Source organism: Furipterus horrens, unplaced genomic scaffold, assembly GCF_987537825.1.
Source record: "Furipterus horrens unplaced genomic scaffold, mFurHor1.1.pri manual_scaffold_12, whole genome shotgun sequence".
Lineage (NCBI taxonomy): Eukaryota > Metazoa > Chordata > Mammalia > Chiroptera > Furipteridae > Furipterus > Furipterus horrens.
In genome coordinates this window covers 91,341,201-91,368,028 of record NW_028327182.1, presented here as the reverse complement: position 1 = coordinate 91,368,028, position 26,828 = coordinate 91,341,201, and the positions used below count along the sequence as shown (strand labels likewise).

At 45.0% G+C, this 26,828-nt stretch overlaps 1 protein-coding gene across 3 annotated transcripts in view; it reads left to right on the top strand.

The window, feature by feature from the left end:
• SNX25 (sorting nexin 25) overlaps positions 1 to 26,828 on the top strand; it is an 87,557-nt gene that overhangs the window by 37,871 nt on the left and 22,858 nt on the right. For all 3 annotated transcript variants that reach the window (XR_016507500.1, XM_090258760.1, XM_090258759.1), the window contains exons 6-9: positions 10,214 to 10,284; positions 19,517 to 19,698; positions 24,776 to 24,907; positions 25,865 to 26,137. Coding sequence is in view for 2 of the 3 variants with exons in the window: in XM_090258760.1 (XP_090114886.1) it covers positions 10,214 to 10,284; positions 19,517 to 19,698; positions 24,776 to 24,907; positions 25,865 to 26,137 (658 nt within the window). In the remaining variant the exon portion in view is untranslated. The remainder of the gene's footprint in view (positions 1 to 10,213; positions 10,285 to 19,516; positions 19,699 to 24,775; positions 24,908 to 25,864; positions 26,138 to 26,828) is intronic.

Sequence of the window (26,828 nt, the reverse complement as noted above, 5' to 3'; positions counted from 1 at the left end):
GAAGGCAGAACAGGTCAGAGCCCAGTGGCCATTACTGAAACTCGACAATTACAGCCTCACCAGAGAAGGAACTGTGTGTTCCTTTATTTTGAAGAAAAAGCCGGAGTCAAAGTAAACATTGAACAATGGTAAACAAAGGTTCTGCTCTTACAAGTACCTCTGGGAAAGGAGTGGGCAGACTGCCCCAGGAGCGCAGCCGGGCCGCACGCTGTGTGATTAATTCGTCAGTGAGTTAGGAAGAAGTGCTCTGAGGAAAAGTACTTGCTCCTCCATGAATTGGGAGAACTTTTATATAACTGGTTGGAGTGGAACCTGGGCATCACTATTTTTAAAAGCTTCCCCGGAGATTAGAACATGCAACTAGTGTTGAGACTCTCTTTTAAGTGGGATAGTCTTCCATATGCTACCAATCTGGAGTCTGGGCCAGATGTTATGTCATATAATTCACTACAGTCTGATTCTTTGGGAAGTGTTTATCACTGTGTGAGATACATGGGAACCCTGGGGAGGAGAATACGGATTAACCAGGACACCTCATTCCCCTACCATGGGAGAATGGGCAGAGGCCTTCCTGAGACGTGTGTTCAGCCTGAGGTTTCTCAGCCTTGACAAAATGGACACTTTGGGCTAGATATTAATAATTCTTTGTTGTGGGTGCTGTTCTGTTTATTGTAGGATATTTGCAGCATCCCTCGCCTCTCCCCACGGGATGTCACAAGCATGCCCACAGCTGTGACAACTAGAAATGGCTTCAGACATTGCCAGGTGTCTGCCGGGGGACAAAATCACCCTGATTAAGAGCCATCGCTTTCACCCCATGGATAGATTGGAGATACTTATATTAGGGTTAGATTCACAAGATACCCACAAAATAATGATGATTTTTCAAAGCACAGAGGGGTTTTTCTTTCTTATATAAAAGTCTGGTAGGCATTCCAGGAGTGGTAGGGGCCCTACTCTCCTCACAGAACCCCCTGCTCGCCGCTCTGCTGTGCTGAGCATGTGTGTCCCAGAGGCCTCGCGGCCCAAAGCATGTTCTAGAATACCACTCATGATGTAGAATGAATGCAAGGAAAAACGGTGGCACAGGTCCTGCACTGGCTGTCTTTTAAGGAAATTTCTGGAAGCCACTATATGACATTTCTGCTTATATTTTATCAATCGTCTTATTCTGGGCAGCCTTAGGCTTAGTGAAAAGTGGAGGATTCTGTTACTGAGGAAGAAAAAAGAGTGGATTTGGGATAGGCGAATAGCTATGTTTCAACAGAACCACGTGTTATGTAGCTACGGGAAGCAGGATAGCACCACCTCCCACACAAGCGCTGGAAAAGTAGCCCATTCCTGGCTTGGACATTTTCCAAGGTTTAAGAGATGCCAGAAAAATGCTCAAGAAGGGAAAATGGTCTTTGTTGCTAAACTACCGTTTGTTGAGCACTAAGTATTAAGCAACATGTCAGGCTCTTTATAACCGTTGCTGGTGATTATAATAGCCATGTGAATCAGGTACTGTTATTTTCGTTGTGTGGTTGAAGAAGGGAAAGTGATTTGCCCTGGATCACATGGCTAATAAGTAACAGAGCTGGGATTTGAACTCAGGTCTGTCTGATTTCAGTTCCTATATGTAAAGCTGGGTGCCTTGCTCGCCAGGTGGGTAGAGAGCAGCAGTGACACACAGCCCCGACCTTGTGGAATTTCATACAGGTGTGGCCATGACTCTTTATGGGCTTTGAGTCTTGGCAGGCACTAATCCTTGCAGAAGAAAAATGCCCCCAGGAAGTGCCATCATCTCAAGACGGTGGTTGACTGCCAGAGAAACGAGTTGTAATAAAATCTAAGCAACCTGTCACTGCCATAATTTCATCTCCTGCCAGTCCGATCTTGATTAGATTTTCTAGTTCTGGATTTGTTTATTTCTGACCCCTCAATTAAAGCACAACATGGAAAATATGAAAATAGTAGAGAGGACATTCTGCTAATGAATGAAAGATTTAAAATGAAAAAGAAGGTTTATTTGGCTTGGAGAAGAGAAGCTAACCTTTTGTCTCGTGCGTACTGAGATTGATGGGATGTGTTCTGGTTTGTGAGGATAAAGCAGGAGGTGGGGGCATAATGAATGACCGACTTCAGAGATCATAAGTAACAATAGAGTGGGTTACTGAGGGAGTTTGTGAAATATTTTTTCTTTTGATATTAAGGGGATGGATTTTCATCTCCAGATTAGTTTAGCCGCATTTGCACATGAAGATAATATATTAAAAACAATACTAAAGTTCTGAAAATTGCATGCTTCTGTGTGAAAGAATTTAAATTACTTGAATGTTCAGTGATTTGAACAGTGATTCTGAAACTGCATTGTGACGCATGAGCAGTGAAATGGGATTACATTATAGAGGAACATGGAAGAGAAAATTGCGCATACCTCCAGACCGACTAATGCGCCATCAGCATGTCAGAAATCAGTCAGCACATAACAGACACCTAAGGAAATTGGTGTGGGCAGACAAGGTGAGGAAAATCACAGTGTGGAAAACAGAGAGAAGCCTGGCACGTTTTTATAATAATAACAAGTAAATACAATTTAGATAAGAAAACTTATTAAAATGCGAGGCTAGCTATGAAAAATGTTCTAAAAGATGTTACAGTTTTATGAAGAGAAAACAAGGTACATTGACCCAGAATGTAATTCCTTCTGCTGGTGTCTGAGGAACAGCAGGGGACACAGCGTGGGGGGTTAAACATATCAAAAAGCACAGATGATTTTCACTTAGGAGCGAAGATGATGAAGTGTCAGCAAAGTGAAGTTTGATACGAGAAGGGGAAGTTTTGGTATAAAGAAGGGTACGACCTCTCTGGCGTCGGCGCGACCCTGGCAGGTGGGCCAGGTGCCCATGCCGTGAGGAGCAGGTAGTTGAGGCAAAGCACTCAGCCCAGCATCTGCATGTCCTCGTCGTTAGCCGTCTTTGTTAGTCATTAGACCAAGGATTACACTGATCGATTACTAGTGGCCCCTGGAATTTGGGGTTCAAGGAGACCCAATAAGTAGCAATGTTGCTCTCTCCATCCTGAGATCTGAGCCATCTAGGGCCAAGGAATAAGGCCCGTGAAGCCCAGAAGGTGACTTATCACTGGTAGATCATGGGCACTGTGGCCCGTGTATGGGAGCAGTGTACTCTCTAAAACCGAGTCTCCGCATTGGACAGTGTCCCCACCTAACAATGCTGGCCCCGAACAGGCAGTGCCGGAGCGGAGTAAGCCTCCTGTCCCTGCTTCTCCCACCCCCACCGCCCACCTCCCTGGCAGGCCTTGGAGGTAGAGCACACATGCTCTTAAGAAGGAGACCAGAGGGCCATGCATCCCATGCCCAGTTCCTCCTGCTCTGTGACAGGATTAAAAACGTCTTCCTTCTCTAGGGAGAGCGGAGGGGAGTGCGTGAGCGGTGGGAGAGGCCAGGGATGGGCTTCTGATATTTACAATGAAACATCAGGATTTGGGGGTGCAGTGCGCTGGAGGGGTAATGCTTTTTCCTTGGTAAGAACCAGAACTGTGCTGCCAAGTCCCTACTCACCAAAGAATTTGATGATTCACAAGGCCTGCTAAAGGGACGGTGGCGAAGAGGCCCCCATGGTGTGCTGGCGTTTTAAGACTGCTTTTGGGGTGAGGGCGGGGGGTGAGGAACCCCAGCTGGGAGCCCTTGCTGACTTCTGTGGTGGTGCTGCTCCAGCCATGTCCTGCTTAACGCTCGCAGTAACCGTAGTGCCTAACTGTAAGGGGTGGGCAAAAGAAAAAATTTTTGGCGCATATATATAATGGATCACCATGTAACAACGGCCTTGCCTCAGAATATTTAATAATATTGGAAGAGAGTACCGTAAATTGATCAATTAAAAAGGCTCTAAGGCAGTATTTCTAGCATAAATCCAGTCTTATAAAATGACAAAGTGCCATGTTTGCCTAGAAAAAAGGTTATAGAGATATCCCAAATGTTGTGATTAATTTTGAATATTGGGCTCCGTGTATTTTCCAGTTTTCTTCAGTGAACATATGTTCCTTAGAGGAAGTAAAAGTTGGCTCAGCCTGAGGAAGCACAATCTGCCCATCCGTGCATCAGGCGGGGGGACAGATAGAGGGGCAGCTACCGAGTTAACAGGAAACAGTCTCTCTCTCAAGGACACGCAGCAGCTGTCGCATGTCAGGATGACGCCCTTCTTTGAGTGACTGCCTCTTTCTTATTCCGTGAGAAACTGTGCTCTCTAAAATCAAACCAGACTATTAAAAACTCTGCTGTTTGAAATTCTCCCAGTAAGAATGACACGTCCCGCTCGTGCCCGGAGGATCACAGTCACTGAGACACAGAGAAGCAGCCCCGTTTCTGACCCACTAGGTGAGCCGCGCATGAGGGGTTTCTGGCTCAGCATTCCACGTCTGTCTTAACTGCTGTTTCCAGGGCAGAGGGACCCTGGATCCACCCGTAAGTGACCTCTTTACACAGCCCTGCGTTGAGCTTGTCCCGCTGCTGCTTCACTTAAATTTCATCCACACTCCATCCGTTCCTCTGAGTCCTACTGTAACGCCCTCCTCCTCTGGGTGGGGGGTGCCCCATGGTTCCTCTCGCTCACCTCAATGGGTCGTCACACCTGCCTTCGTTGGACTGTTGCGACCCTGGGGGTCTTCGATGGGTGAGGCTGAGGCAGTCCTACAGTCAGGACCAGAGTGAGGCTACTTACAAAGTTTTCATATCTATTTAACAAACACCCCCCTCCCATCTCCCCAAATAGTGCGTATCGGAGGAGTCAGTAGTGGAGTTAAGGAACAGTTGTAATAGTTAACCTTGAACTCTCACTGTGGGGCAGGCACTATTCCAAATATTTTAGAGGTGGCATCTCTTTTAATCTTCAGAGCAACCCTTCCAGGAAAAATATTGCGAGTCCTCTTTTTACACATGAGGACTCTTGAGTTTTCGAAAGCTTAAATAATTTTCCCGGGGCGACTCCGTAAGTGTTGGAAGCGGAATTTGAACCCAGGCCAGCTGGTAGCAGAGCTCACATCGTTAGCTACTCATCCACTTCCTAAGTTAGGAAGCAGCTTCAGCTCAGCTGCCTGAAACCACTGCGGCTTTATTTCGTCTCCAACACTTTAACCGCAGTCCCTCCAAAGAAAAGTAGCCTGCGGCAACTCTGAAAAGCTTATTTTTAAGTTAAAAAAATTTTTTTTTCTTAAGCATTTATATCCATATACATGGTATTCTAATCTACAATATATCCTTGCTGATCTTAATATAAAAGGGTATTTTAAACCATTTACCGTATTACAACTGAGACTAGGATTTGTCAGGCCTCGACCCTGCTAAGACATTCCAGTGTGTGCAGCCCCAACGTGGCTTTAAACTAATATTTAAGGAAAAATCTGTAAAGTGTGCCGCGTGAAGTGAAGACACTGATTTTTAACTTCGGCTTATAATAATTTTGAAATCAGTTCTAATAGATTTCTGAAGCTATTCCGGACAGTGGACGGTAGAAGGATGACAAGTCTATAGATTCGTAAGGTGATTATTTTGAAGGGCTTTAGGTGAGTTTAAGGTGAATGGGGAGACTTCATACATCCAAACCTGCTCGAAGTCTGTATTAATTTAGCTAAGTGTGTAAATCTAAAGAGAGGTGAGATTGGGGCTCGGAGGGGCAGGTGGCGGCTGTCTCTGTGGGACTTTTTTTCCGTTGTTCCTGGGACAAAGGGATTATGTGGGTCGGATCTTGCTCGAGTTGGAAAAGCTGAATTCTTATTAGGCTGCCTTCTCTTAACACTGGAGTTTATTTTACATGGTCATTTTGGGAAAACATCTACTAGCCGTCTCTGCACTTGTGAGCCACAAAATGTTTGCAGATATCAGGCCTCCTAATTCTTGAACCAAACTCGGCACCAGCAAGGCCATGTCTCTCTCTGGACGAAGAGCTGAGTGAGTGACAGGTGTCCCTGCAAAGCTCCCAGCGGACCGGGAACCCTCATGGCTAGCTGGCCCTTGGACACATGTTTATATGGCTTTGCTGGGAATGAGAAAACCACTCCTACTTTGCCTTTTGGTATCAAGTGAAAGTGAATTCTGCAAGTTCATTAACCATGTTCAGATGCCTGCTATGCGCAAAGCACTGTGCGGGATAAATTGGTTGTGGATCCTTGCATTCTGTGCCCTCCTGCCCACATGTTACTAGTCCAGCACAGGAGACCTGTGTGGGACTAAATAGTTAAATATGAAGCAAGATACTAAGGCCAGAGGTAGAGTGTAAAGAGCTAAAGAAGTGGGTAGGAGCAAATATTTCACCCTGTAGAGGAGAGGAATCTAAGAAGCTTCAGAGAAGGATGTCCATGAACTGAGTGTTTAAGGACAAATAGGATTTGAGCAGATAAGGGGAGGGATTGTATGCAAGAGGGAGAAGAAACAGAGCGGAGGCTGGGTCAGGAAGGAGCTGGCGTGTGCTGGGGTATTTCATGTGGTCTGGTTTGGCACGAAAATGGTATCCAAGTATCCAAAAGGAATATAGAAGGCAGTAAGCGTGGAAAGATGATCTGGCATTGGCTGTGCTTATATGCTTTGAAAGACTTTAGAAAAGACAATACATTTATTTATACGAATTTCAGGGTAGCAGGAAAATGGGTAAGGACGTGAGCTTTGGAATCAGGCAGCCCTGCTTTGTAACTGTGGCTCTAGTTCTTAAAAGTATAGGAAAGTGAGACCCTCTATGGGCTTCTTAGTCTACCTGAACTCCAGCTTCCTCCTTGGTAATGTTGGCATAATTGCGGCACCTTATTATGAAGGTAAAATGAGGTAATATAAACTGAAGTATCTAAAGAGGTACCTGGTACCCGGTGAGTGCACACTGTAAATATTAGCTGGTGTCACACGGTAAGTCTATGGATTCATTTAAAAAAATGGAACTCTGCACTCAGGTGGTGCGTGTTATCTTTCAGTAGCATTGGTGACTCATTTGTTCCAGAGTGTGAATCACTAAGAATATCCAAAGGACAGATTGTTCAGAATGTTATTCATACCTGTTAAGTGTTACAGATGTTAATGCTGATTAATTTAGCTCATTGTTTTAGTCAGTTTAGATTGCTATAACAAAAATACCATCGAGCGAGTGACTCACGCAACAAACATTTATTTCTCATGGTTCTGAAGGCTGGGAGGTCTAAGACAAGGGGCCGGCAGATGGGGGGTGTCCGGTGAGGGCCCACTTTCTGGTTTATAGACAGCAGTCTTCTCGCTGTAAGCTTACTTAGTGGAAAGGGAGCTCTCTGGGGTCTCTTCCAAGGGCACTCATCTCATTTATGGGGACACTGCCCTCATAACCTGGTCACCCCCAAGAGGTCCCACCTTTCAGTGTCATTACATCGGGGATTACGATTCAACATATGAATTCTGGAGGAACACAAACATTCAGTCCACAGCACTCACAACTGACTGCGTGCCTCCCCTGTGGTTAGTGCCAGGCTAGGTCCTGTAGGAGAATACAAGGCACCGTCCCGTTTTCAAAGCGGCTCAGGATCGAGTTGGGGAAAAAAAAGGCAGTGCAGACAAAGCCACAATTTTGTCACAGGCTCCGATGTATTACCATTTTTAAAAGTGTCAGGCCTGCAAGTGCAAAGGACTGGACATACCATATTCTTCACTCAGCACTGTGGGGAAATGTGACTGTCAGTCAGCAGTATAAAATAATGCCTAAGTGCATACTGTTGTGGAGCAGAAGTGACTTAGGATTCCAGAGAAGTATTAAAGTGGATTAGAGGGACTGGGGAAGATCTGAGGGAAGAAGAAATATGTGTAAAATCTAGTTGGGTGGCCAAGGAGGGAGATGGTTCCAGCAGGAAACCGCATGAGCAAGAGCCTGGGAGGGACTGCAGTTGCGGGAGGGTGTAGAGAAACTGTCGTGGCTACAGGCCAGGTTTATATGGAGGAGAAAAAGAGGCTGGATTGGATTAGAGGGCCGTTGCCAAGTCACAGAGGGAATGGTAGTCCCAAGTTAAAGTAAGGACTTGGTTAGGGCGTGTTAGATTTGGACGGCTGCAGGTTTATGTATGCTGCTTATAAGCGGTTTCCTCGTCTATTTAGTGAGGAACAGGAAAAATGACGCCGAGAGCCATTCCTGTGCTCCATCGTCATTTGGAGGAAAGGAGGAGTGTCCTAGCACTGCTTCCATGTGTGCCTGCTGCCCAGTGCTGGCTCCTCTGTGTATGAAGTCTTCAGAGTGCGCCCCGTCAGTTGGGATGGCATTTGGCCACGAGACAGGTTGGCAGACAGGGACTTAAGCAAGTTAGGGACTTATTTTCCTCATGTGGCCAGATGTCCTGGGATGCGCAGTGTGGGCTGTCAGGATGGCTCAGTGATGTCATCAGAGAACTGAACTTCGCCTGCCTTACGTCACCGTCTCAGCCTGTGGCTTTTGTCCTCTTGTCTGCTGTGCCTTCTCCCAGCTGCGTCCTTGTTTCCCGCAGGAACATGGGACACGGTTGTGGACAAAAGACTGAGAGGGGCTCTTCTATGGGGTCTGCCCCCTTAGAAGGCTTCCCTGGAACCCCCCACCTAGCAACTGCCACTGTATCTCATGGGTTAGAACTATACCAAATGGCCATTTCTAACTGCCAGGGAGAAGGTTTTAGCAAGGTGTGTTGCTCTTCCCGATAAACTGTGATTCAGTTAGTGAGGAAGAAAGAGAAGGCATGCTGATAACCAGCAGTGTCTGCCACAGTCTCCAGGTGACATGCCACATTGCTCCTAACAGCAGTATAAACTAACAGCTAAATGCATAGGAGGCGAGAGACAGGCATCGATATTTATATCACACAAGTGAAGAAATAAAAAGATGTGAATTTGTGAGGACTCCCTGGATAGCTATAACTATGATGAGTTCATGAATCTCATCTAGGTTTTAGTTGAAAAGCAAAAGAATGGACAACGCCAGCCAGATGTAGCATTAAATCTCAGAATGCTGCCAAGTTTGTGTTCAGCATAATAATTAATGTTAAATAGCTTTATTAGGGTAGATTCGTCATCAGTCACTATAATCAGGGACATTCAGTATAGGTGAGGTGGGTCAGGGCAATACTTAGTAACCACTGAATACCCCTGGAACTTGAGTTCATAAGGCCCACCTGAATATGCTCAAAGTAGCCACCACTTGAAGGTTATACTCAGTACAGTCAGACCTTGGTTCTTGAATATCTTGTTTCTGAAACAGTTTGGTTCTCAACCCAGCTGTTCATGGAAAAAAGTCTCAGTTGTCTAACAAAACTTTGGGTCTCCATTCTGTACATGACAACCCTCTCATACTGGTACTTGTGTGATCAGTCACGCATCTTGCAGGTGACAAACAAAGGAGATCCAGTTTTTGAACAAATTGCTCCTCAAATAGTTTTCCAGGACGAACTGAGTTTGAAAACCGAGGTCCCCCTATACTTAAAAAGTAAACTTTCCCCCCGTGACTCAAAGGTGTTCTTAGTCACACATACGTATCCCTGATGGTGTCAACTCTCCCTGTGCATGAGGGTTAGCTGGAGTGCAGAAACAAGACTGACACCATGGTCCCACTGCAGGTCCTCTACTCTGTTGGTCTGAAATGGTCTTCCATCCGAGAAGTAATGAGGACAGTCACTATGACAGTGACGGTGGGATTGGAGGGGAGGGGACAGCTTTGAGAAGTATGTAGGACATCCTCATCCAATAGAACTTTCTGCGGTGATGGGACAGTGTTCCTACGTTCTGTCCAATATGGTCCATGAATGCATGTGGCTGTGGAGCACTCGAATTGTGGCTAATGCAACAATTAGTTAATGATTTAATTAGTTTAAATAACCACATATGGCCTGTGGCCACTTTGTTGAACAGTGCAGATTCTGGAGGTGGAATGAGCAGGCTCTGGTTACCGATGGGGGAGAAGCGAGAGGGAGGAGTTGAGCTTACCCTCAGGTTTCTGAGGGGCAGGCAGCGATGCTTCTGGTACAGAGAATGGTGTGGGGGGAGCGAGTTCGTCGTTCTCACATCAGGGTCTCAGAGAGGACCAGCATGGCGGAGGTGCTCAGTCCACATCGAGGGTTTTCATGATACGTGGGCAGGGTTCACTCTGCCCCATTTAGTGTTTGATTAGTACAGACTCAATCTGAAAGTATTTCTGAGAATGGTATTTTTTCCTATTCAATCTTTTCTTTTTCTCTTTTTAAAAATCAGGTATCAAATTGTAGTGGAAATCATCCAGGCAACTACAATTAGCAGCTTCCCGCAACTGAAGAGGCACAAGGGTAAGAACCACTTTGTTGTCTTTAGTCACTGTCAGAGCTTTGGCAAGTGTGAGCGTTCTTCTGGCTTCCATTTAAATGTTTTAATTTATTACAATAACAGTATAACAGCATTAGAGAAAGTAAATATAATTTAATCCTAACAGAAACCTTTGTTTGTATTTCTGTGTTCCTTTATAAACTTTGTTCATCTTTAGCCATGATTCTTATAAGAGTAAATGCTTTTGTTCTGTTTTTAAACTCAACATGACTTTGTAACTTTTGTCCCATATTAAAAATAATCTTAATATTTATTAATATATCTATCTTGACCTTAATCTTGATCATCATTTAAATGATTACGGTGAGTTGATGTTTCATAATTTACTTAACCTTTTCCTGTAGATAAGCATTTGAATTGTGAATATCTTCTGTCCTTTTTCCACTCCTGTAGATTTTTAAAGGACTAGGCTTTAGGCTGTTTTTCTTCTTGTTTGTTTCCCTTCCGACAAAGAGTTTTATGCAGGCCTGGTCCCGAGGAATGGCTGAGGCATGACCATGGCTCCCAGCCCCCTCGTAGTTGCCTGGTGCTAGCGCCTGGCCCTCTCATACATGAGGACAGAGGACGTGCTCTGTCTAGAGTGCAGGACAGGCCTTCATTCGTAGCTGAGAGGCAGCAAACACTGCTACCTCATAGGCTAGACCATCCACAGAAGCCTCCACGCCCACTCAGGTCCCTTTCAAGGGGGTGGGGGGCTGAAAGAACAGGGAAGAGCGGGCCAGAAACTTGGAACGTGCACTCTGGTTTCTAACTAGCGCACGGAGGCCCAAGGAAGCTTGGGCTGGGGACTCTTCTGTGTCTCTCTGGGTCACTGTCAGGAGGTAGGAACTGTGCACAGAAGGAAATGAAGGCACAGACCGTGGAGAGGCACTAATTCTTAATCTCGGCGCAGTGAGGAAGATTGTCCAAGTGCATTCATTCAGAAATGTTTGCTGAACACTGACAAGGTTCAGCAAACTGATCCAGCAGTGAACGTACCAGACTCTGTGTTCACGGAGAGCCTACCTAGGAGGGCGAGTGGTGTCTGGCTACCAGGGCGAGGCGTTGCAGCCTCGGGCCGGACAACGGTGGCGAACAGGAAGGGCGTGATAAGGAACGTCACCATGGAAAACGGCCTCCTTGGTGACCGACTGATACGGGGAAGAACCAGAGGACGGGACATGACAGCGCCAACTTGACAGACGAGGAAAGGGCTCTGCAGAGAAGTGAAGTCAGTCAGCCTGAGGCCGTAACTTCTAGTCTGCGGGCCCTCTTGGTCCGGCCTGGTTGCTTCAGGCGGGGCGGTGACGTTTGGGGCGCAGAGGAAAGTGCTGGGGCAGGAGTCCGGAGACTGTGGCTCGTGCAAAGCTTCCCTGCTAGCTCCCTCTCAAAGCCTGGCCCAGTCCTTTTCTTTCTCTAGGACTCCGTTCTTCAGCCTTTAGATTGAGTGCTCTGGACGGTCCTGAAGGGTTTCTCAGTGAAGATACTGGGAGTCAGGGCAGGTGGGGGCTGGCTCAGGGGAGAGAGGCCTCCCTGGTCTTGGGCGCTCTGGATTCGCCTCGACAGGTGGGCGCAAAGGCGCCTGTGTGGCATTTCTGAGCTGGGATTCCTGCTGCGGAGAGAGGGCAACCGAAGATAAATATTCGGAAGTTTTCAGTACCGAGATAATAGCTAATGGTCTTCTATGTATACTGTCTCCAAGTCAGGGATCTCCGTGACGCATACGCTCTGTGCCTGTTATTAGAGGAGAGCAGGGGACTAATGCTCTGACATGACTTCCCTAATTCATAATACCGCCTGCTGCCTCGCTGTTGAAGTGCGTATGTCAGTGATTTCAGTTGTAAATAACGGGGTTGTTAAAATTTGTGTACACACTTTTTTATAAAAAAGAAAGATCAAATCTAGCATTGCCCTGTTGTCGTTACATTTTTTTACTGAATATTCAGTGATATCTCAAGTATTATAGGAAGCAGTTCCCGTTTCTCTGTGACTCTTGGAGTTTTGATGTGTGGCTCTGAGAAGGTTACCCTGTAAACTGTTTCCAGGTAGCCAGTATACCTCATGGTTTCTCAAATTGATCTTTTAATTTATTTCCAGATAAAATATGTGTCTTTTTCCTCCCTGTAGAAGTCATTAAGGAAGGTTTGATTTTTAGCATGAAAAACCTCCTCAAATTGTTGAGTTGTTTTCAGAGATCTTTGCATTTTAGAGACAGTGACAATATCATCAGGGAAGAAAGCCTCCGTCTGGATGCCGTCCTCTTGCCACAAGCCCCGCCCGTCTGCACTGGCTCCTGAAACCTGGGAGGTCGGGCTGTGGTCATTTGTATCCGTGACCGGGTAGCGATGCCACCAGGCTGTGTGTGCTGTTGTGTGCAGTGTCATTTCTGATGTTGTTTCTCCTTGTTTCCACATTCTCTTTGTGAGTGGGAAACAGAAGAAGTTTAAAAACAGAATGAACAGATGGAAGATCCTAGGAATAGTTAGGTTTCAACCTGGAGGTGGGAACTGGACTTAGAATGTAGCGTATACGCGTATATGCCATAAATATAGTTTCGTTGCTGCACATAACGATGTGTCGGACAAGTCCTTTTCAGCCATAGTCATTGATGTTTAAGAAATGATATGCAACTGTGAAAATAGTTTGAGGGCTTAAAGGAAAAATGCCATGTGACAGTCTGGGAGAAACTACCTGACTGCGTGCGTACCCTCTGAAACCGTGAGGAATTAACCGGCTCTCTCCGTACTGCCAAGTGAAAGTGTCCAGATCAAAGTCCCACAAAACTCGCCATCTTCTGTAGTTTCTTGTCGCTGTGAATGGCATCACCATCCATCCATCCATCCGAGTCAGAAACCCAGGAGCGAGTCATCCTCGTTCATTCCTTCTGTCGTGTGCTCCAGCTAGTCCGTTATCGTCACAGATTCACCTCCTAAAAGTACCTCAGCTCCCTCCACATGACTGTCTTCCACGGCCAGCCTTTCTCTTCAGCTACAGCGGTTGCTTCTAATTGGTCTCCTTGTCTCCGCTCCTGACCCGATTTAATATATTTTTCATAATAAAGTCATAAGGATTGAAAAAAAAAAATACAGATCGGATCATGTCACCTCCATGCTTAAAACCCTTTGTTACTTTTCCGTCGGTTTTAGAATAATGACTCCTTGAAGTGAAACCCGCAGGTCAGCTTGCCCTGGCCCCTGACACTGTCTTCAGCCTCATCTCCTGCCATCCACGCCCTCTCTTTTTACCTCAGCCACCCTGAACCTTCTGTTTTCTCCGTGCGCCCTGACCCCTCCTGCCTCCTTCTGTTTCTTCCTCTTGGTATGCCACCCTGTTCTCAGGATCACTCTGCCTGGGGAACTCCCACTTATCCCTTGTATTTTATCCTGAATGTCTCTCCCCTGATCACAGCCCTGCCTCCCTGTCCCTGGGGAGATGAGACACCCCCCCCCCCCATCAGTAGGGAATGTGCTCTGAAAGACATCCGAACCACCAGATGTAGGCCTGCCAGCCTACATTTTTGGAGTGCCGTTATGTGGCAGGAACAGCTGTGCACTGACTAAAACTGTCCCTGACCTTAAGGAGATCACAGTCTGTGGAGGAGACGGGTGGACACACACAGGAGATTTCGGTACAACTTGGTAAGTGTGGTGAGCATTGCACGTTCAGGCCTCACTGGTGGCGTGGTCAGCCCTACCTAGGACAGAGGTCAAGGAGGGTTTCTCCTGGAGAGCGGCGGAGCCGACTCCGAAGGACTCAGTGGCTGTCATTCCTTCCAGGGCTTGTCAGGTGGCTGTGGGTCTGGGTGCCACGTGCACTCGGATGAGGACAGCAGTTTTGGAACAGCCTCCTGGGTTTGCGCTGGGTCAGGTGAGACCCTGTGCTGCTGCTTGGCTTGTCACGGAGAGATGGGGCTGGGAGGCTCTCCCGAGACGTTTGCACTGAGCCCCATCAGGCGGTGCTTCCCAAACTAGAGCGCGCCTTAGAGTCTCCCGGAGGGCTGGCTAAGGCGCACCTGCTGGCCGCCGCCACACGTGGTCGTTCTGTGGCTCTGGAGTGGGCCCTGAGAGAGCGCCCCACTCACGGGTTCCCCAGCGATGCTGACGCTGCCTGCCCAGCAACCACACTCCGATGCAGAGCCGCTGGTGTGTCCATGTTTCATCTTTGTCCCTCCTCTCTAGCTTTTTGTTTACAATTAGAACAGCCAGAGGGGTTGGGAAATGGCCCATTAGAGTAACTGACTGCTGTGGTCTGCATGTTGTGTCTTCCCAGAACTCACGTGTTGAAATTTTCTCATCTGAACACGATGGTCTTAGGAGGTGAGGCCTTTGGGACGTACTGAGTACTCTGTTCATTATACAAGTCTCCAGAGAGATCCCTAAGTTCTTCTACCATGTTAAGGACACAGCAAGAAGGTGGCCATCTGCAGCTGCTTCCAAGAGAGCCTTCCCCAGAGCCCAAGCCTTGCTAGCACCCTCATTTCGCATTTTCTGCCTCCAGAACTGTGAGAAATAAAGTTCTGTTGTTTACAGCTGCCCAGTCTGTGGCCTTTGGTCTGAGTCGCCTGAATGAACTAAAATACTGGCCACGTGTAGGAATTCCAGGGGTCATGGGACATATGCTACATATGCCCAGTATTTCAGCTCCCTTTAAAGCTTTCTTTCCTGCTGTTCTGAATCCTGAAATGTTATCAGAGTAATAGTCATTCAGCTGACTACCGCAAAGAACATGATGCAGATTTGACTCTGATAGGAACTGCTGTATATAAATCGTACGCACTTGGAAGTGCCACACTCATAGCATAGATTTGGAGGCTTTGGTAAAATTGTGCACCTTCTTTTTTCTGGGGTATAAGTAACGGCTTTGGAATTAAATGTATCTAGTAGACTGTAGAAGAACTTTGGAATATATCGAATACACGCACACAGTTATGGTTCGCTAGTGAGAACCATAATGACTTCCATTAGGAGTTATTTTTATAAAGATAATATGTAGCTTCTTTGTCTGATTTGGGATATTAAAGTGTCCCTGCCTGAAAGAAGGGAGGTAATCGTCTCTGGGTCCTTTCTGTGCTTTGATGTGGTGACTTCCTAGCACTGCCATAATTTGATACAGACAGTGCCTAACTTACAAATGACCTACGCCCAGGCTTGTTCCCCGCCAGCCTTACTGTCCGTCTAGCCTCACACTGTGGCACTGCCACCTCCTGCACCTGCTGTCCCTGCCACCGTCCTCCCTCGCCCCCTCCATTCTCTGCCTTGAGGGACGCAGGGCTCAGGGCACTTCTTACCCTCTCTATAGTCTCATAATTTGATAAGCAACCCCACTGCCATCTCTGTCCCCCAAGAAAACTTTAGTCGCATATTCTCACACCTGCATTCATACAAATCAAGTTCAGGTCCAGAGATGCTCAACGCTGTACCCCGTGTGACTGGAACGACCAGTCAGCCCACACAGAGCTGGACCCGTGGGAGTCGGGCGGAGGGGACGGGTGTGCAGCCTGCGTCCTTTAACACCAGGGAGGTTGTGCCTCCGTATTAGTGCTTCTCGATGGGGTGGGGGGCGGGGGACATTTGACAGTGTCTGGAGACATTTTCGATTGTCACATCTGGGAGAAGGGATGCTGCAGAACACCCTGCAGTGCACAGGACAGCCCCCCAGCCAAGATTTCTCCAGCGCCGAGGCTGAGAAGCCCTGCCCGGCTGGCCGTTGGCTTCCTCAGTCAGCCCGCTGAGGTCCTGCGGTGAGGGTGCGCCTTGGAGTTTGACCAGTGTTGTGAGAAGAGGGAAATATTCTGCTGTTGACATTTTTTAAAACCTGAAAAAGATAGGAGTGGCATTTTCATCCCTTTCTACTTGTGCTGTGTCTGGAGTCGCTGGTTTGCTCTGTAAGTTACCTCACCTGCCTTTGCCTCATTAGAAATAGTACCCAATCGTGGTCCCCTGGTGTTCTTGTTTTCCTGCAAGCCACTCTGTTTGCTGGAGGGAGAAATGCGTCCTGGGCAGAAGGTCAGAGCAACGGGCAGCTCTCTGCTGTTGGCTGTGGGTCTGCTGGGACGCCTTTTTAGCCAACAGTGGGCACCTGATGTCTGTTCCCAATGTCCTTTGCGGCAGAGGAACCCAAATGGATCCGTTGCCTTTTGCTTTGACTCAGTAGACTCTACGTGATCCAGGAAGGAAAACAGTAAACATTTATAATCAATTGCTTTAACGTATTGTATCGCTTGTGTGTTTCTCTTGGCACCAGTTTGGGAGCAAGTGCCATCTGGTTTTACCTGCCAGCGTTCATCCTCTTGGCCTTCTTTTCAAAGCGAGACTCAATGTTGGGTGACGGACCGGTGCTGAACAGGGCACGGTGTTACCTGAGGCCCTGCAGAGAAACAGCCGCGTGAATCCGGCTTGAGCCGGGCCTCACTGGTTGTCCTATACCTGCTTGTCTGTACTTTTCCTGACTTGAGTGTTTCTGGGCTAGGTGGTTTTCAGGTCACAAAGACGTGTAGTCGTCTGCATCGGTGGATTTACAAGGGTTCTTGCATGACAGACCCCGGGGCTGCAGGAGTCCCATGTTAGCATTGAGCTCTGAACGTGGCATTAATTTTCTGAGGCAAAAATAAACAGAATTGTCTAAGCAGCAAGCTGCTGTTGGATTTGTTGGCAACATGCTCAGCGGCCAGGCAGTGGGGTTGTGCTGCCCTTTAGCAGGCAGGAGACATTCAGGTGAGCAGGAGACACTCAGGTGGGACACCGGGATCCTCGCGGCCCTGCAGTGGGGTTTTGGAGGAGGGTTTATTCTCTTCTTTTCTCCCTTTTCTTTGGCATTTGCTTTTAGCTTTTGTATGTTTAGAAAGGCTTTTGAAGCTTTCTTAGGAGAAAAAGAATTGTTGTTGATAAATGTGTCAATTTTTTTTCTGAATGGATCTTTTTATTAGCCTGTGTTCACCCAAAATTGAAATTGTAGTCCAGGTTTACTTTGTAAAAAGCATTTTTTTTTTTGTCTCCAATTTTAGGGTAGTATAAAATGCTATGCACGAAATTTGGGTTTTTAAATATATATGTTTAAAAATAAAAATTTTCTGAAAAATGAGCTATTCCAAGCACCTGTTTCTTTAAGGAGACCCACAGAGCATCCTAGTTTGCATAGACTAATTGGGGGGCAGACCGCATGTACCTTTTGGAGGCTTTGAGCTACTGCTGTTTCCTCTTGAGATGAGTGCCGAGTGGCTGACTTCTTTGGTCAGGGCCATACTGTCACCAAGCGCAGGACCAGTTGAGAAACCATTATAAAAGTCAAACAGAAGTACCTCCTGGGCACGCGCACGGGAAAGCATCTTACAATATCTGACACACCCTCCTGAACCACCTAGTGACCCTGTGGTCCACGCCAGAAAAAGCCGCTTCTGAGGGCTGAAAGGCTTCGTGGTGTGCTCTAAGCTTTTTCAGTTCCTTTGCTCAGCCCGGAGAGGTGGTATTTCAGCCTCTGTACCAGCTGACCGAGTGGGGCCCGAGAGCAGAACCGATCACCCCAGGGCCTGTGAGCCGTGGCTCCTCCGCATCCTGGGGGCACACAGAAACAAAGCCCGGACCTCTGCTCTCACTGGGGGCGTGCCATCCAAGCCAGGTCCCTGAGGACTTACCTCCAGGTGTGATCCGACCTGCCCGGGAGCAGCTCCCTTAGTCGGTGGCCACCTGGGCCCAGGTCGTGGCCTGGCCATCTCACCGTGTTTCCAAGGGGAGCTCGCTCTCTGCTTTCCACCCTGAATGTCACAGTCTCCCCGCCTCCACAGCCCCCTGACCCGCACTCTTTACCCACCTCCCTCTGCGTAGACGCCTTGCTCACTAAATCAAGAAAACAATCCATGTGAGGGGGGCTGTGTCAGCAGCCGGCCACCCGCCCGTCTCCAGGCTGGCCTGCATGTCCGTCCATCTGGGTTACCCCGTGGAGGAGCGGCGTTGCCCAAAGCTGGTCTCTCTGCCTGTCCCTGGATCCCACTCCCCGTCTGTCGCCTCGCCTTCTTTTAACTGGTCCTTTCTCATCAGCACTAAAACCAGCCCATTTCCGCCCCATTAAAAGAGAAAAGAAAAGCCTTCCCTCAACTTGACCCCTGCTTCAGATTGTGTATGCAAAGCAGTCCATTCTTCACAGGGTAATGCTCAGGGCTTAGTCATTTTTAAAAATTAATTTTATACATGTTTTTTGTTTTTACTTAAATTTTTAAGCATCAGCTTAACCCATCATAAGTGGTTTTCCAATTAAATTTTTAAAACTTTTTGCTAAGCGCACATGACTCGTAAGCGGAGAGCCAAAGTCCTGATCTAACTCTGATTCCAGACTCTACTGCAAACTCGGCGGTGGGCTTGATGTGGGAGCCCCTTGTGGGCTCAGCGACAGTGAACTCGGTGGGCAGGAGCATAGAACCCCCATGGGAGCACATTGAAGAGGGGATGCTGAGGCTACTGACCCTCTTTCTTTCACAGCCAAAGTTCTAGAAAGAGCACAAGACCCAATATGTAGTAAGCAGGCAGAAAACGGCACCTGCGTTGTGTTTCACCTTTCTGTAACATGTGACCCAGTTCATTCGTCCATTCAGCAGATACCTAATGAGTTTCTGCGCCTTTGACCACGGGGCATCGTCAGTCATCGCGTCACTTCCTGCGTCATCACAGACCCACCCCAGTCCAGGGGAAGGGAACACATACCCTGGTTTTCGGAGGGAGATTGTCCAAGCGGCCTTGTAAAAAGAGCATGTGAGATGGGAGATAGTATTATGATGGCCATGGTTGGCACATATCATCTGCCACACTGTTCAAAATTGAACTTACCTCTTCCATAAACCTGCTTTTTCTTGAATGCTCTCTGATTCATCATTGGCTCTGCCATCTCCACGTGAGTGGACTGATGCTGTTCAAACCCGTGTTGTTCAAGGGTCAACTGTATATACATGCAAACATGCATGTCAATTTGTGAGTATGTGTGCACAGAGGCGGTTTGAAAAATTGTTTTCCCTTTGAGTAAGGTTTATCAGTGGTAGATTTAGAAATTCATGGTGTTTCTATTTGAAAGAGTGTGTACGTTTAGCATAAATTCTATTCTATTCTATTCTTAGGTACCCACTGTCCTTCAGACTGTACGACATCAGGCATTAATCTGGCTCAGAGTTGTTGTGACCCCTGTGTTGTACCTTGCCCTCTGACCGGGTACTGTCCATCCATCCCATTTAAGGTAAAGAAACTGCTGCAATGAAAGCGGATCTCCTGAGGGCCAGGAATATGAAGAGGTACATTAACCAGCTGACTGTGGCAAAGAAGCAGTGCGAGAAGAGAATCAGGACCCTTGGAGGCCCTGCCTATGACCAGCAGGAGGATGGGGCCGTGGATGAAGGGGAAGGGCCTCAAAGCCAGAAGGTAGAACTTTCTAGTTCTTGTTTTGACCATTTCATGTTTGTTATGAACACTGATGGAATCAGGTATATAGTCTTTTAACTTTTGGTATGTAACTTAAGACGTATGTTCCAGAATATAGACTCACGTGTTTGCTTTTATGAGTGAAGAGCTGTATTACTTGGTGTCCTTGACTTCTGGGAGTGGTAATGGGCATGACAGGTAGGCATGGGGGCATGTATGTGTGTGTGCACAGGCCTGTGTGTATGTCCCCTCCCACCTTTGCCCTCCCACCATCTTAGAGGAGCACATTTATATTTGCAAGGGCCCCATCATGTTACCACTTGGATAGAAATAACCACCTGTGAAATAGAAGGTGTGTTGTAAGTGTTTTTACTTAGCTCTCACCACATTGCTGTGAAGTATGTACTCAGTATTCCCATTTTACAGGTGAAGAAATAGGGTTGGTTTCTTTCTAAGTAAATTATCTAAGGCCATGTAGATAGGAAGAGACAGAACTAGATTAAAAAAAAAAACCAGATCTCGTTGATTCACAAATCTGAGTGCTTTCTCACTAAACCATAATACATCAGCAGTTGTTTTTGTATAAGAAAACTTTGGACTGTCTGATACCAAGTCCTTAAGACATGGAGCATAGGAAAGTATTCTGGCCCTACCTCATGCCTGTTCTTATTTTCAAGGACCAAGCCTGTCTTCCAAGACCGAGAGCAGGCTAGATTGAGGGAAACAGCCATAGGACCCTTTGCGGAGCTTGGCTGTACCATTTGGGAACAGACTTCAAGGCAAACTCCACGCTCCTCTTGTAAGGTGGCACTTGAAGCAACATCTGTATAACTTAACTCTGGCTACAGCCTCTAACCTCACTTGTTCTGATTTTTAGTCTCTTGATCTTTTCCTGTTCAACTCTTGCTTATCTGTACATTACTCCTTCCTCTCTATCCCAATGATGGAAGTTCACCTTGTTCCTGGCTGAGTCTCCATTAGGGAAGTTCATGCTCCACATTGGACCAGCTCTTCCGCAGCATCTTTCCCAAGTGGCTCTGTGCAGCCCTGAGGAGCTCCTGTTTTATAGAGGGGTCTGCTAACCACTGGAGTGCTGTTTGTTTTGCTTTTAGAAAATGCACCTTTCTGCGACTTTGGCTCTGTGATCCAAAGTGTGAACTTCACCTTGTGGTAAACATTGGAGAAAGAGTGGATTTGACAGGTTGAATGTTGTCCCTCTTCCTTCTTCTCCTCAGCCTCTGGACTCTTAAATAAATTTCTAGCCATATTTATCATAGACGAGGCCTTCTTGTTCCCTGTTCATTCATTCACTCACTCACTTATTCATTCACTCATTCATTCATTCCTTCATTCAACGGACATTTACTAAGGGTCTTTAATTTCTCAGTTACGGTGCAAGGCACTAGGATACAAAGTGAGTAGGAGCCCCTGCTCTCAAAGAGTCCCCCGTAATTGTAGGTTAAGTGATACAACAGAGATGGGAGATGTATGCCTAAGAGAAGCACCTGATGGCTTGCCACTTACTTAAAAGAGGATGTAGTTTTAGATGCGATGATAGAGAAAAACCTGAGAAAGAGAGGGAAGCTTATTTTAGGAGAACTGAATGCGATTTCCACTCAGGTTCTCTGGAAGTTCCTACTAGAAGTAGAGTTGATCTGGCTCTAGCTCCATTTTGACTCATTCCTCAAGGTGCTTAGGAAAGGAGGAAACCAACTTCTGTGGCAGCAGTTTGTCCTCAGAGTAGAACTATCTATTTCCTCTTGTCTCCAGGCTGGAAGGCCCAGATAATATTATAGAGTTCCAATATTTATGGTGGTTTGCTATTTGAAAGATAAAACTTTGGTTAGTTTGGAGTCATTTCGATATCTTCATAAATAGAGCAGTTTTGCTCCAACCTAATCAATCATATGGTCCGGAGGAGTCACCACTAACTTTATTTTAGAACATAGCCTTCAAAATCAGATGAATCCTCCAATCAAAAGAGATTGCCTGAGTCAATAAATAAAAGGCAAGGCTTCATATATGCTGTCCCCCCAAATTACAAAAGTACAGATAGGCTGAGGTAAAAGGAGAGGAACGAGCATGCCCCGTAAACATACGCTTAAGAGTCTGAGGTAGCTCACAGTAACATCAGACGAAATAGACTGTAGAACAAGGGATTGAACCAGAAGGGAGAAAAAAGGTCAGAAATCAGTGATCTTCATCTTAAATCCTACAAATTAAAATAAACTAAAAGGAAAGAAATAATATAACAACAGAAACCAGTGAAATAGAGAATAGAAAAATCAGTGAAATCAAAAGGTAGTTCTTCAAAAAGATTAATTTTTATACACACTAGTTAGACTGAATAAGAAAAGCGAGAACAGACACAAATTACTAATATTAAGAATCAGAAAGGGACATCACTACGGATCCTACATGCATTAAAAGGTTAACAAAGGAATATCATGAACAACTTTAAGCCAATAATTTTTACAATTGAAATGAAATAGACAATCCCTTTGAAAACACAAATTACCAAAACCAACTCAAAGAGAAACAGAATATCTGGCTAGTGCTGGATATATTAAAGAAAATGAATTCATAATTTAAAACTTCCCCACTGTGAGAACTTCAGGCTCAGATAATCTCACTAGTGAATTCTATTAAATAATTTAAGGCAGTGATAATACCAATCTTAACTATGCCTTCCAATAAATGAAGGAGAAGGGAACTCTTCAACCCTTCATAGGATATCAGGGTAACTCTGGTACCAAACTGGAGGAAAACGTTACAAGGGGGAAAAAGGAACCACTGCTGACCAATACCTATCGTGACCTTAAACAGAAAATTCTGTAACAAAATCTTAGCAAATCAAATCCAGCACTCAATAAATAGAAAAAGTAGTCTAATATGCGTTCTCCTGGAAGTCAGTCCTTAGTGTAAACATTGCATACATCATTTATCTGCAGTTCTATTGTCAAAGCTTGATGGAACACTTATCTTTCCGAAACAGCTTTACTCAGGTATAATGACATACAGTACACTGCATCTATTTACGCTGTATACAAATGAATTTCGACAAGTGTATATACTCATGAAATCGTCATCACATTAAGATAGTGAACATATTCATCACCCCCAAACGTTTCCATGCGCCCTTTGTAATCTCTTAATCCTACTGAGACCCACTGATCTAATCCTTCCACCCATGTTTACTCAACCAGAAAGTGACCTCTTAACTACCCCGATTTTTGGTATTCATCATGTCTTTCTTAGCCAGAATCCTGGTTCCGGCTTTTCCTGATTAGTTTTTGTTGTCTGCTGTGAGTCACACCGCAGCCTGTAAAGCAGGCGGTCCCACCCTCGCTCTACAGATGAAGAAACTGAGGCTCAGAGTGATGGAGGGACGAGAGCTCGTGGGCCTGTAAAGTAACAGAGCCAGGATTCAAACCCACGTATGTTGGTTTGCTGATAATGTAGGTGTCACACAGTGAAATGCTCATACAGGCTTCATGGGAAGAAAAACAAACGCAGTGGAGAATTTGGTTCATCCACCAGCCAAGATACGAGACATATCAGGTGTTTAACTATCCTTGAGTTATATTTACTCTTGTTTATTTGGATATGTTTGTACTTCTGGGACTGAACATAGAGTGAAAGACTCTAACAATGGCTAATATTTTAGAAGATATTTGGACTTCATTTTGCAAATACATGAATTTGTATCCCACTTGGAATTCATTGGATCTGAGTGAAATTATACTGGGAAGACTGCCTTAGAATTTGTTGAGTGTTCTTCCTGCTCAACTCCTCCCTATATTAAAAACCATTAGCATTCTGAGTGATCTGTCACCGCTAGCTAAAGTTGGGTGAGTTCCCCAAACTTCTCAGAGCATGGGCAGTTAGGATTGGGCTTCAGAATGCTTCGCTGGTACAGTTCACATTAAGTAAAGATCCATGCTACAATCTCCCAAAGTTGGTGAACTAGCTAAATACTGATGGTCTGAAATATTTATGGAAATTAATTTTTAGTGGTCTATGGCAAGGCATGGCCATCTCCTTTAATTAGTTACCAAAAATTGTTAGAAAAAAATGCCTGTCCCTTTCTGCCCACAGAGGACATTTAGGGTTTACTCTCGGTGGCAGAAGAGTTGAATAGGCATTGATGTATGCACTTGGTTTTAGAAAGGTGTTTCAGGTAACATTTCTGAAAAGTTTGTTATAATGTGAAGAATCTTTTCTTTTTTAAAGAATCTTAAAATGTTTTCTTTTCATTGCATTTGAGTTGTAGTTATGTGTCATGTTTTAAATCTCATTAAAAACCAAGGATATGGGGCTTAAATTTCTTCTAAATTAATTTGAGGCATTTCTCCTGGTTCATTTAGTTATGAATCATAATGAAGATCATCTGCTTTCTCATATTATGGCAGTCCGTGCTCACGATTGCCCCTACTATGTCTTCAGATGGTGGTTTGTTTTCTGTAAGCATGCAGAATAATAAAGGAGTAATTTTGGTATACCCATACAATGGAATATTATGGCTCAATGAAATAATGCTTACAAAAGATTTTGTTAATGAGTGTGATACTGTAAACGAAAGGGCAAAACATCAAATCACTGGTAGATTTCCTCAGCCATATAAAAAGAGGACAGAAAGCAAGGATGCCAAGTTATTACCCTCCAGCTTCCTGGGCTTGAAAGACATTTCTCTTCACTTTTTCTATTGGCGTCTATTGCTTTTATCAGTACATATATCGCACAGGGCAGGGGTTTTTGTGTTTCATTTTCTAGAAATGTGTCTGATACAGAGTTGATGCCACATAGCTCTCTCTCACTGAATGGACTGAATGTTTTATAGAAAATTGGTATTTATTGAACATGTGCATTTTGAATAGTCAGTAAACTTCTACCATTTAAAATTTAGGAGGGTGAGAGAAGTACTATATTACATTGACTAGGACCTTAAAAAAACAAAGCATTAATTAACTTATTAATAAATGTAGAAGTTAATGTAGGAATTAACCCATGGGAAGTTAAAACAAACTGACATTTAAAATTTGACTTTCAAGAACTTTTTCTTAAATTCTCTTAATAGATTCTTCAATTTGAAGATATCTTGGCGAATACTTTCTACCGAGAGCACTTTGGAATGTACATGGAAAGGATGGACAAGAAAGCTCTGATTAGTTTTTGGGAGTCTGTGGAATATTTAAAGAATGCTAACAAGGTAGTACATTTGGACTAAGGAATATTAATCACTAGCTGATGGGTAGAACCTTGTATGTCAGGCACAGTGTCTGTGTTCCTCAGTGGGGCTGTAAGATAACATATTTTAAAAGAATATTTTAAACCAAATGTAATACTGGCCTTATGTTCTAGCCCGTAATGGCAGATAAAATTAATTAATTTTTTTTACAAAAGATGATTTTGAATGTGTATTCAAAGGGGAAAAAAATTTATAAATGTACCAAAATAGTAAATTTAGTTTCAGATACTTCCTTTCTAACACATTATAAAAAGGGATATACATGCGCACGTTGTTATTACAATAAATTTGGTCTCGTCATCGCAACTCAATTTTATAACCTTGTTATTTTTACTATCATAATGTGCATATTTTATACTACTGTGTGTTCTCCTTATTTTATTTAAAATATGATTGAGTTAAAGAACCCAGAAAAAAATTTTGATTACAGATGCCCCTTACAATGAAAAGCCCAGCAATAAGCATTGTGTTTTATACAATACTTGGCAATTTCTCAATATATATTTAAGAATTAAATTAAAGCATGTGAAATATATATGTGTGTATATGTCTATAAATACATTAACGTGTGTGTAACATGTATAATACATATATTTTGTGAGGCTTATTAAAATAAGCACAAAGAGCACTGTGGACATTAAGTTACTCATTTGTACTCTCCATGAGTGTTGCTAGAACTGAATACCTGCTGTAGTTAACTGTTTGACATGGTGTTCATTTTAAGGAACCAGTTTTCTCGGTGTCTGACATTTCCCCTGTGGCCCTGAATGTGCGCACACAAGCCAAAGCCTGACCCTGGTGTGTGTACCAGCATGCGTTCTTAGAGTCTTCCTTCCAGCTCTGAGGTTTAGAGAATGCAGAAGAGAGTATTCTCAGAGACGGCATTTCTCACTTTTCTCATTATTTTCGTCTTTGCAGAATGAAATCCCACAACTAGTTGGTGAAATTTACCAGAATTTCTTTGTGGAGAGCAAAGAAATATCTGTGGAAAAATCACTTTACAAAGAGATCCAGCAATGTCTTGTAGGAAATAAAGGTATTGAAGTGTTCTGCAAAATCCAGGGAGATGTTTATGAGATCCTAAAGGACAGATATTACCCTTCATTTATTGTCAGTGACCTTTATGAGAAATTGATGATAAAAGAGGAAGAAAAACATGCCTCACAGTTGATTTCTAACAAGGATGACGTGGTGAGTCCCGTTCACCTTCCTGTTTTCTTTCCGGTGCATAAGCTTTGACCGTAATTAGGCGACCACATAATGTGTAAGCCAGTTGGCGTGCCCCTCCATCTGTTAGCATACAGGACTTCCAGTGGAACTTGAAGTTGAATTCCCTATTGTCTCTGGCCTTCCCCACGTCTTTCTTTGTCCTTCTGACCGCCCTGCCTTTGTCTGCCTGAGACACACGCTGAGTCTGACTCCCGCAAAGTGAGGGCAGAGAGGCCACGAGCTGAGCCGATGGTGGCTTAGGCCAGGTCACAGAGTCTGGAGGACTGTATTGTCCAGCCCGAGAATACACAAAGGATGGGGGGAGATGAGGAGAGGAAGAGACTGCGGCAGGAGTCATGGGAAGTATTTTGGAGTTAAAAAATCAGATGAAAGTAAGATATTCTGAAAGGATCGTTGCTCAGCCATACCTACGTGTAATTTTCATCTTGTGACTAGATCATTTTGGGTAGCCCGGGTGCGAGCTCTCATTTACTATTAATGACACATGAGTTTTAAGATTTGTGAAGGCATGAAGAAAAACAAAGTGTTTTAGGGTCATCTCACATAATAGTTTATCTTGAATTCCTTCTGCCCAGTTCACTCTGTATTTCAAGCCCCGAGGATCAAGTGTTTGCTCTTCATGGTATTAGAATCTGACGTCTCTGAACTGTTG